The 13,337-nt window shown below is 42.2% G+C and overlaps 1 protein-coding gene across 5 annotated transcripts; it reads left to right on the top strand.

The window, feature by feature from the left end:
• Nucleotides 1-733: 733 nt before the first annotated feature.
• znf1124 (zinc finger protein 1124) lies at nucleotides 734-13,302 on the top strand. Of its 5 annotated transcripts, none has more exons than XM_058048728.1 (7): nucleotides 734-992; nucleotides 4,234-4,487; nucleotides 4,643-4,889; nucleotides 7,140-7,229; nucleotides 8,627-8,833; nucleotides 8,935-9,066; nucleotides 10,750-13,302. In XM_058048728.1, the coding sequence occupies exons 1-7, from the start codon at nucleotides 864-866 to the stop codon at nucleotides 10,915-10,917; spliced, it is 1,227 nt and encodes a 408-aa protein (XP_057904711.1). In that variant the 5' UTR covers nucleotides 734-863; the 3' UTR covers nucleotides 10,918-13,302. The 5 variants fall into 5 exon arrangements, with proteins under 5 accessions (XP_057904711.1, XP_057904709.1, XP_057904710.1 ...); XM_058048726.1 differs by having other exon boundaries at nucleotides 736-992; nucleotides 8,935-9,114; XM_058048727.1 differs by having other exon boundaries at nucleotides 736-992; nucleotides 8,627-8,851.
• Nucleotides 13,303-13,337: the final 35 nt, after the last annotated feature.

The raw sequence follows: 13,337 nt of genomic DNA, 5'->3' as shown, positions 1-13,337 counted from the left end.
CATGACAGCATATAGCTGAGAACACTGAGCTACAGCATAAAAAAACCTGTTAATGAGCTTATAAGTGCAGTTTTTGTCATAATTAGAGCCCTGTAGACACAAATTAACAACCCTATAGCCACCTTTACCCTTCTATCATTCATTGTTTAAACCACATTGCTCAACTCAGGACAGCTTCTAGCTAACAAGCTAACCACTTAGCCTTCAATTTGTATCGGAATGGGACTTGCTTCTAATGTAGTTTTTGCAGTGCAAATGATTATATTTGATAATTGTAATCCATGAATTTAGGATTTCGGCTGCACGGCGAACGAGTGGTTAGCACACAGGCCACACAGCTAGGAGACCCGAGTTCAATTCCACCCTAGGCCATCTCTGTGTGGAGTTTGCATGTTCTCCCCGTGCCTGCGTGGGTTTTCTCCAGGTACTCCGGTTTCCTCCCACATTCCAAAAACATGCTAGGTTAATTGGCAACTCCAAATTGTCCATAGGTATGAATGTGAGTGTGAATGGTTGTTTGTCTATATGTGCCCTGTGATTGGCTGGCAACCAGTCCAGGGTGTACCCCGCCTCTCGCCCAAAGACAGCTGGGATAGGCTCCAGCACCCCCGCAACCCTCGTGAGGATACGCGGTAGAAAATGAATGAATAAATGAAGTTTTGTCTCCAGTGTGGTATTTTGGTTGTCTATAAATGTATTATTCTTCTCCCGTCCAGTAGAAGGCAGCAGTGAGTTGTGTCGCTCAACATGTCCACCGCCAAATCAAACATTTCAAAGAAGAAATATTTTTCTTTTCTGAGGAAGGTCCCGTCAAAGCGGCTTCGGTTCTAATTTCCAAAACAAAAAGAAGTTCCAAACCAACGATGTATGCGAGGACTAATGCCGGCAGCTCACATGGAGATTTTCCTGACAGAAACGGAGTGAATTATGTGACATCGACAGAGTCCTTCGGCCACTGCTCCCAATTGTTCTGGAAAAAGGATCCAAACGACGTAAGAAACGCTCCAATGTTAGCAAACAATGATCGGGGTTCAGCTCGAGCAAAGGATGCGTGAGGACTAGAAATACGGCAATAAATGTCATTTGGCGTGCGGCTGCTTGTGTTGACTGAGCATCTTCGTCAGCGTTGTGCTAAAGCAGCAAGCGGCCCATCATGGCCTACTTTGACTGCTTGCTACTATGGCAATTAATTTCATGCCGTGTGGCTCACCTTTATTAGATTGGGACAAGCCCAACTATTGTACAATGATGAAATAACGTATAAAACGATGTATTGGGAAGATACCGTGGCGGGTCCGGAATGTGGATGCTAATAGTTAGCGTCACCGAGGCAAGCTGCTAACAGTGCAGCGGTGGCAGCAACGGAGCCGAAGCTAAATAAGGTGGCGCACAAGCTGCCTTTTTCCCTCTCATCTTGTTTACACAGTGATAAGGTGCCTTCCACGGCAAGATCCACTTCCGCGATTGAAGAAGTGTTTATTTCAGCGCGCTATGCGGAGCTTCATATCATATAATAAACAAAGCCAGCCTGGCCACACAGGAAGTGGGAGCGGAAGGCGCCCCACGGAGCTCCTTGAAAGACTTCTTTGTGATGCTGCTGTTCATTCATGGCCGCCCTAGCTTGTTTGGCTACTCTACTTTTGCTCCCCCAGCCTTCATTAATGACTCCCAAAACACAACGTTTACTTCATAACAATCAGCAAAGAAATTCCTGGCTATTTTTTTTAACCATTTTCTGTGCCTCCAACTGAGATGGAAAGGCTCGATTTGTGAGAATAAGCACATGTTCGCCAAATAGTCCTGCATTATACCAGAAATAAACTATAAACATAATAGAAAGCTATAACTATACTAGAAAAAAATACTATACCATGTAATGTGTGTGGAATAACTATGTCATACTTTTGTTTCACATCAGCAACCGGTGTTATTGTTGGTTTTATACAGTATTAGCCCCTCCCCCCGAAGGTCAAGTTCATTTATTTATTTTTATTTTGTTTATGGTGCCAGACCGCAACAGAAGTAACTTAAGTTATCAAACATATTGATTACTTTGGCACCAATAACCACTTTTATGTCTGATTTTTAAACTTAGATGTAAGTGTAGTTTGTGTACACCAGGAGGTGTACAATGAAGGACTGTACAATGCGTATTTGACCAGCTGTACCAATTTATATCAAAATATCACTACTACTACAGTGCCATGCGGTCAGGATGTTTGAATCTCCGTCTGAGTGGCTCTGTGTGGAGTTTGCATGTTCTCCCCATGTGTGCATGGGTTTAGTCTGGGATTGTTTTCTCTCACGTTCCAAAAATATGCATGTTTACATTCCAGAAATGTGCATGTTAGGTTAATTGGAAACTCTAAAATTGTCTGGCAACCAGTCCAGGGTATACCTGCCCAAATACTCCGCAGTGGCCCAGCAAGGTGCACCAGGTGGCTGATGATGTTTTCTTGTGTGCTCCATTGGGTTCCCCCCCCCTCATTGCAGAGGATTTGGGACAACAAGCATGCAAAACGTCTTCCTGGGAAAGTGAATGTTTGTTCACATGTGAGTTCAGGCTGTTAACGTCAGAGACAGGAGTGCTTGATTTTCTCACCTCCACAGTATGTGTAATCTCGCCTCATTGGAGCGTTTTTTGTTGTTGTTTATCTGACATATGCTGGGTGTGTGTTCATGTTTGTGTTGATAGTAATCCATCAAATCCGTACGCCTGTAATTTCACAATCAATGATCTATGGTCTGTTATATCAAAAAGCATTCTATTGCCCACCAATGTCTTTCCTTCGGTATGTCAGCCAGTCATCCATCATAGTCAAAGCTGTTGCTGTTGGATGCCCTTTCCTGTACACTGTTAGAAAGTTGCCCGTGTCATCTGGTGGTAACTGTGTTTGCCATTTTTATATTGTAAGTTATTTTTTGCTGAGTTTTGTCCTGTTATTGAAATATAGACAAGTCGCAAAAGTGATTCCATCTCGCACATTTCAGCAAACATATGTTTGAAATGAAGCTTGCCGCGACGACGCTGAAGGATACACTCCTAATCAACATTTTAAGTGCAGTTGAAAAATGTCAATAATGTACTTTGCACTGTTGGACTTTAAGGAGGTTCTAAGTAGAGTTTGAAAATGCAAAAAGAAGGAGTGAGATGGCAAAGTAATTAATTGCAAAGAGGCATTCAAGTGAAATAGAAGCTAATTGAAGGTTGAAGAGCACAGCCTCTAAAAGGCGGAATGTGGATTGAATGTGATCTAGTGTCAGGTGTTCACACTGTCATGATCTCTTGATGGCAAAATGCAAAAAACTTTCTTTCTGTGAGGGCAGTGGGATTGTGGAGGAGGCGCCGTCAAGATCCTTCAATGGAACAGTGGCACTTCAGTTTGTGCAGGGGTGTCAAACTGCAGCTGGATATGTGGATGTTGCGGGGGGCATCCCTTATGACTGAAGACCCTGGTCTGTGTGGGCATGTCTGGCTTTTTCAACAGGACAATGCACTTCACAAAGAACTTCTTTCAGAAGAATAATTGCACTCTTTTTAGCCGTCTTGCATGTTCTCCTCATCTAAATCCAAAGGAGAAAATTTAGGGACTGTTGGCAAGGAAAGTTTAGAAGAATGCACATCAGTTTCAGACATCTTCACCACCTGCACCTGGAGCAACATTTGCACCCGCCTCTTGGAAACACTCGCACAAAGCTTGCCCAAAGCCATTTTTCACCTCATTAACAAGACTTGTGCATCCAGTGCAACATTTATTTCTATTTTAGGTTGGTTTTTTGAGCTGTGGTCTTTACCTTTTTGCATTTTGAAGCTCTATTTAGAACCTCCTTTAAGATCCAACAATGCAGAAGGTTCATTCTTGATCAGTACAAGTAATCAGTCCAATTTCTAAAGTATTGTTCCTTGGAGATAAATTGTTCCAAAAAGTTTGCTGCAATGTGAATAGTGTACTTGCTTTTGTGACTGAGTGTACAGCATGTACTTTTTTGCCTTTTAATCACAGTTTATATTATATATTTATATTATATTTGAAATACATTGTCTTTACACAATCTACAAACTGCAGCAAAATATCCATCCTGAGTCCAGCATGGTGCTCAGCCTCAGCAGCGGTGAACGAATCATTCAGTGATACACTCCTTCTAAAACTCTTACCATTTCCAGTCAAACGACAAATCAGTGCCAGTGACCAGACAGGAAGTAATGACATTTATTTTTGATGCTTTTTACAGTCGAGTACGACCATCAACTGGTGTGACCAACTCCCTACATCGTCAGCCGCACTGTCAAGCTCCAGTCTCTCTTCAGCGTCTCTCTCCAGTTCCAGTCTCTCCTTAGAATCTCGAGCACCGGTCCCAGCAACATCCACATCAGATGACATGGATTCGGACGAGAGGCCGTATGTCTGCGACTTGTGCAGCTGTGCCTACAAACATGCCAGCTCCTTGCTCAACCACAAGCTCACTCACAAGACTGGAGACTTCAGGTACAGACTCTTTTTGGATGAGTGTATAAGATCCTGCTTTTTAAGGTATGGGAAGAAGTTGTTGTAGGTGAGATGTTCCAACTAACAACTTGTGGAAAAAGTATGACCTTGTCTTATCTTCTCTAATATCATAATTTATTATTCCCACAACACAGATGCGACTTTTGTAGCAAGCCCTACACCAACTATATGTCCTTGCGGAACCATATGAGAATCCATGGTCAGAAGCGTTACATGTGCGATCGCTGTGGGAAAGCCTTTCGATTGGCACGGTACCTCCGCAACCACCAGAGAATCCACGATGACGGGCCAAACCGCTTTGACTGTCCTTCCTGCTCAAAGAGTTACAGGACCATGTTGGAGCTGGCACAACACCGTTGTGGTTCTGCTTCATCCGGCCAGGTGGGTCAGTGTGAGAGCATACAAGATTTTCTATTGCCGGACTAAAGAGGCAGCATTGTTGCAGTATATGTTGGAATAAGTATGGTTGTGCCATTGTATAATATCACAATATTGACAGTACAGTGCACACATTGTTAGCCTAAACCTGAGTGAGAGAGGGAAAGCAGTGTCTTCTCTTTAAGTCTTTACAAATACTGGTACGTCCTTATGATATCCATATTATTTTTTTAGAATTGCATTTTCCACCTTTTTGGATTGGTTAATGAAATGCAAGAATATGTACATTTAAACTGTGGTGCCTTGGATAACAACATTAATCCATTCCAGATGGTTTGACTCGAACCGAAATGGGCTCAAACCAAAAAATTGTAAATGTAAATCTAATTCATCTGTTCCACACACCTAAAAGTGTTAACACAAAGCATGCTGGATAGTTTTACGTGCAGAAAATTATGCAAAAATAATGACAGCTGAACATTTAACATCACTTTTACCTAGTTTTGTTGTGGTGGGGGGAGGGGGGGGGTACAAAATCATCAAAGAACAAAATAGCACAAATTAAAAATTATTCTGCTGCAACCATAATTTTCAAAAATGAAAACACCACTCGTCCAGCATGAGCCGCACTAGCATGCTCTGCTAAACTAAGCTAACCCCGCTAACTTCCAAGTTTTTTCTGCATGTTTAGTTTAGCTGGGGGCGGGTTAGAGTTTGTGATGACATGATTGAGCAGTCTGCCGGGGAAATACTTCATGCCCATCCTGGTCACATTGTTGTTGCCATTAGAGCAACAACTTTGGACCCAACAACTGAGGACCCAAAGAAAACTGGGAGCAGTTTTGTGCATGCTCAGAAATGATAGTCAGGAGCCTGTCTCCAACCCGAAGGGAAGTGATCCTCTCATCCACCAGGGATGACTCTGGATATAATTAAACGCACACCAGCTCCATGCCTCTTCGGTGTAGCTTTTCCCGAGTAGAACAAGGGCCAGCCCCTCTAGTGGAGTTTGGTTTCAGAGCCTTAAACTATGGGTTGGGTCTGCTTTTATTTATAAAAGTGACCGTGCACTAAAAAGTTGTGAAATGTGCGTAATAAATATGATTGCATATTATGAGTGCAAATATGATTCATGTTTATTCATGATTTGTTGGACTATATGTTGACAACGATGTGATGTATTTTAGTTAGTTTTAGGGTTTTAAGCTGCCGATTGTGATACTGATCACATGATCACACTGATTACGATCACATGTGTGTGGCTGATGGATGGGAGCATCCTTATTTGACCCTAACTTTCTATCCTGGCAAGGAACCATGTCTCCCATTTGGGTCTTGAGCATGCTTGGGTCCGTGTGTGGGACACCTGACAATGTTCTCCTTGTGTATTTTTCACTTCTGGTTTAATTTCATTTGGAACTACTCAAATTTAATATTTCCTTGTGTACCAAAAACATACAGTAAATACTGTATATTAATACAGACATGACCAGCTAAGCTTTTCTGAGATACATCTTAAAATTTTCACTTAGTGTTCTAATGATGTGAATTGACCTTCCATATTGGAAGCATTGGAAGTCGTCACACAAATGTAAAAGTTTGCAATGTGTGGGAGGAAGTCCTGCGCCCCACTTTGCATTTGCATTATGCTTTATTGATGCCAGACTGTTGTCATCCCCCCCAGCGACCTGTGCCAAACACTAATATGCATTTTTACATGAATTTTTTTTTTAAGGTGGAAAACTGTTTTGTAGCAACAATGCGGAAGCTGCAACTGGCGTCGCTAATTAGCTGCACGAAGATGCGAGATGCATGCTGGTCAGGCCTGGGTGAGAATACTCCCATTAAAGCAGTGCTGAATTGTAAGGGACTGGGTTTTATTAATGTTAGTGTTTCCAGAGGTAATTGAAGGCAACTTGTGATTGGTGGAAAAGAAGGTAGTTATGCTGCGTTTGGTGTACAGCAGAGGAGGACAGTGACTAGTCAGAGTGTGATGCTGTGGAACTTGTGTGCTGCGTTGGCATAGGTCTAGGCTGATGGTAACCTGTTAAGGTTTGGCAAGAAAAAGATCTTATGAGATCAAAACGTGTCAAGATTTCTCATTCCAAAAATGTCTTCCTTGTTAAGGCAATAGCAATGTTAGCAGTGAGGAATAACGAAGGTCTGGTGTCTGGTGGTGTTGCCCCACAAGTCTAGTAATCTAAATTTATGTGTGTCTTGTGTGTCTGTGTGTGCTTTGGTTTGGTTCATAAGAACCGGTTCAACTGCCCGTCCTGCTTTAAGAGCTACAGAACCATGCTGGACCTGGCCCAGCATCGCTGCAGAGCTGCGCCCAAAAACCAGGTTGGTGTGAGTGTGCGTGAGAATGTTTGTGTGAGATCAGTCTGGACTCTGATTAAGGGTTCATTTGAACTCATTTCCGGAGCCAAAATACCACTAATACTACGTACTTGTATTTGATCTTGTGTTCTTGTGGCAGCGTTTTCTTTTGTTTGTTGTTAGCTTTTTGTTTGGTCATTGGTGTATTATGATAATTTTTGCAAGGCAGCTCCGACAGAACTGTGCAGTACAAATACGTCTAAAAAAGATGCACATAGTTTAGTGGTTTTTAGTAAGGCACAAAGTTAAAGACAAGTGTAATGGTAAGAGTTTGAGGAGTGTGAATGAGTATTTTATTTGTCGTAAAGTTACTTATTGTATGGATTGAAGTGTAGTATTAATAGTTCCAACTTGTGGTCTCGTTCCCCATCACTGAACACTGGCAGCACACTGTTTTCATCCTATCCACATGTTCCCAAACATGGGACTTCAATGACTAAAGAGGGTTTTCAAGCTCTGGTTTCGCCTTGGCACGGTGATTCCTGCTAGCCAAAGACGGTGGACGGAACTGTAAAGTAATCCCTCAAGATGGCACAAGTACTGAAAGTGCCAAGGTGGTTTTATAGTGTCCTCCATCATGCAATATCTGTATGGCATGAGGTGTCATGTAGATATTCGTATATTATTAAAAATGCTAACAGTTATTATGCAGGCACCTAGTAAGATAGCACTAGGTACAGAAAGTATCAAGGCAATTGTCCTACATCATGCCATATCTGAATGACATGACGTGTCATATAGATATTGGTAAATTAGCAAACATGCTAACAGCATGCTAGCACCTAGCAAGATTGCACTAAGTACGGAAAGTGCCAGGGTGGTTGTATAGTGTCCCTACATCATGCCGTGTCTGTCGGGCATGGCGTGTCATGTCGATATTAGTAAATTAGCTAAAATGCTAACAGCATGCTTGCACCAAGCAAGATGGCACTAAATATAGGAAATGCCAAGGTGGTTGTATAGTGTCCTACATCAAGCCATGTCTGTACAGTATAAGAATGTGGAAATGAGCTAACGTGCTAAAGCACAATTTGTTGGTTTCATTGTGGTTTTTAGAACCCAAAAGATTGCGTTGCTGTCCCAATATTTATGGACCTGACGGCATGCTGCTTTGCCCATTTAAGTGCCTGTGCTCCATATATGTCTTCTGTTTTTGCTGAGCTTTTAGCTGACATTCTTGTGGTTACATGGATGTGTAGAACGGGTGGATCGACACAAGCGGCGTCGAGCAGTTACCATAGCAACCCAAATGCAACTACGTTTTAAAAGGTTAAGGGTATTTAAATGTCCACACAGCTGGCAATGCGCATATAAGCATGTTTCTTAGAAGCCTTTTGTCTGTCTGCTTACTCCCCATGCAGACTGGTAGCCGTCGCTCAAATTTCTCTGCTGCACCTCGCCGTCAACAACAACAGCAGCAGCAGCAGAATAATGCCTCCTCCTCCATGATGCAGTCACAGCACGGAGGACACAGTCAACAGGAACCTCTGCCCTCCCACTGCGTATCTCCCATGTCTCAAGGAGGCCAGAGTGGTGGCGTGGCCAGTCAGTCTGTCCCTGACCACCAGGTAGGGAGGATATACCAGGTTTGTTTCTTGTCCATTTTTTCCACCTTATTTTCATGGACCATCTCCACCGTCAACTACGCTCACGCCACGCTTGCCAACAGGTCCGTCCCAGCTCTGTGTCGTCCCAGAGCAGCCAGCAAAGCATGAGGAGCTCATCCTCCTCCAAACACATCTCCTCCTCCAGCAGTACATCAACTTCCTCCTACTCTCTTCTCCAGCCCCTGGTTCCTGAGGTAAAGGAGATGAGCTCGGGATACACTAGGCTGAGCGCCAATCCCATGGTAGGAGAGAGAACCGCCGTCTGCTAAATGCTAATAGAAGCTTTCTCCTTATCTGCCTACTAACATCAGGAGAAGCAGAAGTTTGCATACTGAAACACAGAACCATTGTGTCAGCAAAAATGAAAAAAAGTCAGCAGTAATTTTAAGTCAGTCAAAATATTATAAATATATTAAAGAAGTTGTAATCCAACGGAAAATAACAGGAAGATAACATCATAATGTTGAGGGAAAATAATTTTCGTAGAATAAAGTTGAAATATTAAAGAAAAAAGACACTTGTTTGTAGTCATATTTAGAAACAAAACAATAAATGGTACTTGGAAAATTAGGTTGTGGAAAAGTTAGAATTGTAGGAGAATAATGTCATGATTATAAGAATAATATTTGCAGAAAAGTCGGGGAGAAAAAAAAGCACCAGAAATTGAATAATGTAATTTTACAAGAATGAAGTCAAAATAATAAGAGCAAAAAGTTCTCACGATAGCATGAACTTATAATATTTTACATACAGCTGAAATATTGATAATATGAGAACCAAAACTAAGTTTAAATACTTATTTAAATCAATATATATCACAATTACACAAAGTTGGGACACCCCTGGTGTGGCCAAACTCCTCTTCCTTAGCACTTAAACACTTTCTGACGGGGCGGGGGGAGAAATCCATGTGACCACAGTACATAGATATCATAAATAATAGGCATAGTTCGTATACGCCAATAACACAGTATCTCTGTGTCATCAATGCTAGTCCTTTGGAACATACATTTGGTCATGTATGTATACTATATGTCCTAAACCATCATGGAATTAGCAGAGGATGAGTAGTGCTTTAATTTCAAGCATGAGGCCGTATTCTGTTGCCAATATGATACTGTTATTTTATTTTATTTTTTATAGAATTGTCTCATTTAGCCCCCAATTTTGTTTTGAACAGCTGAAACCACAATTGTGGTGGTAATGATATTAGGAGTGCACGATCATTATGATCGATAATTATTAGGTCAATATGAAGCAATTATGACATAATTCCAGTAAATCCAATACGATTTAAAAATAGCTGCAATAACTGATCTTTGGAAAAAAAATATTCCAATGAGGTGAGATTACCTTTACTGTGCGGGTGAGCAAATGAATCGCTCCTTTTTCCTCCTACCAGTGAGTACGTAACTTCCTCCGCTTTCCCTTGTAAACAAACTGTCAACTTGGAGTGTGTGCCTGAATACAGTGCACCTTTCCAGGCTACGCCAGGTGGCGACTGGTTCTCCTGATAGTAGTGATGTCATTTGGAGAAAATTGGTGCAATTGCTCCAATCCTTATTTGTTTCAGTCTTTCTTACATCCAGGTGTGCACAAACTACAATGAAATAGCATCTGAAATAAAATTAATACATAAAATTTATTGGAACCATGTTGCTCTTGAGAAACAAAGATAATAGAATTGACTTGAAAAAAATATTGTGCATCTCTAATAAATAAATAGATATATATTTTAAATTAGAATGAAGTCGATTGAATGAAATGTGGTCCACTGACACTGACACACATTTTCTCTCTCTTTCTCTCGACTTGCCTCTGCTGTGCTTTCGCACTCTTGTTTCTTCTGTGGTGATCTTTGCCATGTCCTGCCACAGCCGAAGCACCAGGACACTTTTTCTCTGGCTCCTCAGCGGCCCCTCACCACCATCAACCCCATAGCCCACTCCCTCCATCCAAACGGAGCCCCCACACTCAAGCCTTCGCCCGTGCCACGTACCATCCAGGCTATGCCCTGGGAGCAGCGCTCGCTCTATAATCAATAAAATTTTGGGAACCAGGCCCCTCCCGCCTCCTTGCATCCGACACAACCCCCCACTCTTCCTTAGCGTCCCCGTCGTCGCTTCCGCCATCAAGGATGGAGGACGTCACCCGTGCCACGTTTGAGTCCCTGGCCCTGAGGGACTTTGTATGTGGGAATGGGGAACTGCAACCATTCAGAACTAGTTGAGATGATTACTGAGTAGTTTTTTTGTGTGTTGCCTTGCCCCTCATGTATGATCCATACTGGGCATAAGTTCATGTCTGTCATTTCATTCAGATTTAATCTCCCATCTCCTGCTCTCCTTGTGGAAACAAAATATATCCTTTCCCTCATTTTGGATGACATGAACTGCTTTTGAATAAATATTGACTAGCCTAACTGACCCTTACTTTCAAGATAAAGTAGCTAACAAATGTCCTGGATCTTTCTGCAGTGAGAAAAAGGGAAGGAAAGTCTTCTTTCCTCTTTACCTCCTTAGGCGCCACAGTGAACATTGTGCATATCAGGTGTCATCACTACTTAATGATGTTTACAAGTCGTGTTTACCCACAAATAAGCATTGAGGAACGACTGTCATTTGAAATCTACCTTCCAGGCTTAAAGCCCGCACCTTCCACAATAAAAGCAAACACAACTGCTCACACATGAGTTGGAGCCAGCAAGAAACCCAGTTTGGCATGTGGCTTGTACCTCAAATCTAAAAGCGTTCCCACTTCTTTCCATCTGGATCTGATACACAACTGAGAAGAACAGCGTATGTTTGAACTTAAAAGACCAAAACTGCAAGCAAGCAGTGTTGACCCAAAACACACAAAGTTCATCGGGGCAGAAAGGGGAAAGCTTTCCACTGGCTAAGCCAGTCTCCAGGCTTCAAGCCTGTGCAACGGGGGAGTCAAAGTGTAGACCGGGGGCACCTTGTGTCCCACAGCTTGTTTTTTCGTTGCCTCGTGGCACATTCTAGAAATAAAATGAAACATGGCCTGCATCAGAACATAACATTGTGAAATATTGAACCACATGAAAAACAAAAAATGGCACTTAAACTAAAATGGACGCTACTGAGCTTGTTTAGACTGATTGTAAATCCGGCTGTTTATACCTGCCATCTTGTCGTTTCACTCACGAGCCAAAGCTCATGAGAACTTTACCCTTTGGTTCATTTCCTGCTTCACCACAACAAACTGATGAATAGTCCGCATCAAGCTCTGCGGCCAGTCTACGGCTCCAAAATCGCCAAGTCACACGTGTGACCTATTTGTACGTTTCTTCTTTTTTTGCACGTAAACCAGCCGTCGGAGCCCGTATGACTGGTTGTAACTTAAGCTTCAGACAAGACCTGTTCCAGTACCTTAGCTCCTACGTTGTGTATCAGATCAATATTCATTCACACACTGGAAGTCGAGTGCTCGTTTTCAGACCTCTTTTTAGAATTACTGTTGTGATGAGTGAAGGTACACTCAAGAGTCAGTTTGTGCCCACATGACAGCTGCACTTGCCAAAAGACAAAGTATGTATGTAGCTCAGGACTCAGGCGCCGCTCCAAAAGGATTACCGGTAGAGAAAGCACCACGGTAGAGTTTCACTACAGCCGCAACTGTCCTCTTGACGATCTACCTGCAGTGTGTGTAGCGTTCAAGCTGCCCGTCTGCAAATACATCCACATGCATCTGCATGTATTTTCATGTTACAGCCATGGAATCCAGGTGTAGTGGGGGAAATAAGTATTTACTGGTTGTGTAACTGCCCCCCCCCCCCTTACAGAGATGTGAACAGTCCATTTTATGGTAGCTTTATTTTTAAAGAGATGTCCTATAACTGAAAAATAAATATTTGATCCCCATAGTGACATAGTACTTGGTGGAGAACTCAGGTTTTGCTTTTTACAGTTCACTCTTTCAAGTTACAGCGCTTGCCACAGATTTCCTACCAGGTTATGGTCTGGAGACTGGTTACTCCAGGGTCTTAATGGGGTCTTCTTAGTTGTATGGTTTGGGTCATCAAATTAGAAGACCCACACAAGAACCATATGTAGGGTACATGGCGCCCTGTTCAGCAGCCCCGCAATAAATTCAATAAAAGTTGGTAATACATATATACTTCCTGATCAAATACTTATTTCAAACCACTACAAATGAATTCAAACCTAAGTTATATGAAGGCTACCATAGCATATATCTCTTGGGAGGGGGGGGGGACTTATTTTCCCAACTTGTATGTACGTAGCTGTTACTTCTATATTAAATTATCCACAGTCCTACTGACATGCCTCTTAAAATGTTTTTTTTATCCATCACGTCTCTTCATAGTTGCTTTCTCTTTCCTTGTAAAGTGTCTTTGAGTATTTAGAAAAGTACTATACAAATAAAATGTTTTATTATCACCAACACTTTGTTTTCATCATTGCCGTATGTTGGAGGCTTT

Source organism: Doryrhamphus excisus, chromosome 15 (assembly GCF_030265055.1).
Source record: "Doryrhamphus excisus isolate RoL2022-K1 chromosome 15, RoL_Dexc_1.0, whole genome shotgun sequence".
Classification (NCBI taxonomy): Eukaryota; Metazoa; Chordata; class Actinopteri; order Syngnathiformes; family Syngnathidae; genus Doryrhamphus; species Doryrhamphus excisus.
The sequence above is the reverse complement of the archived record's forward strand: the minus strand, read 5'-3'. Positions and strand labels throughout refer to the sequence as shown.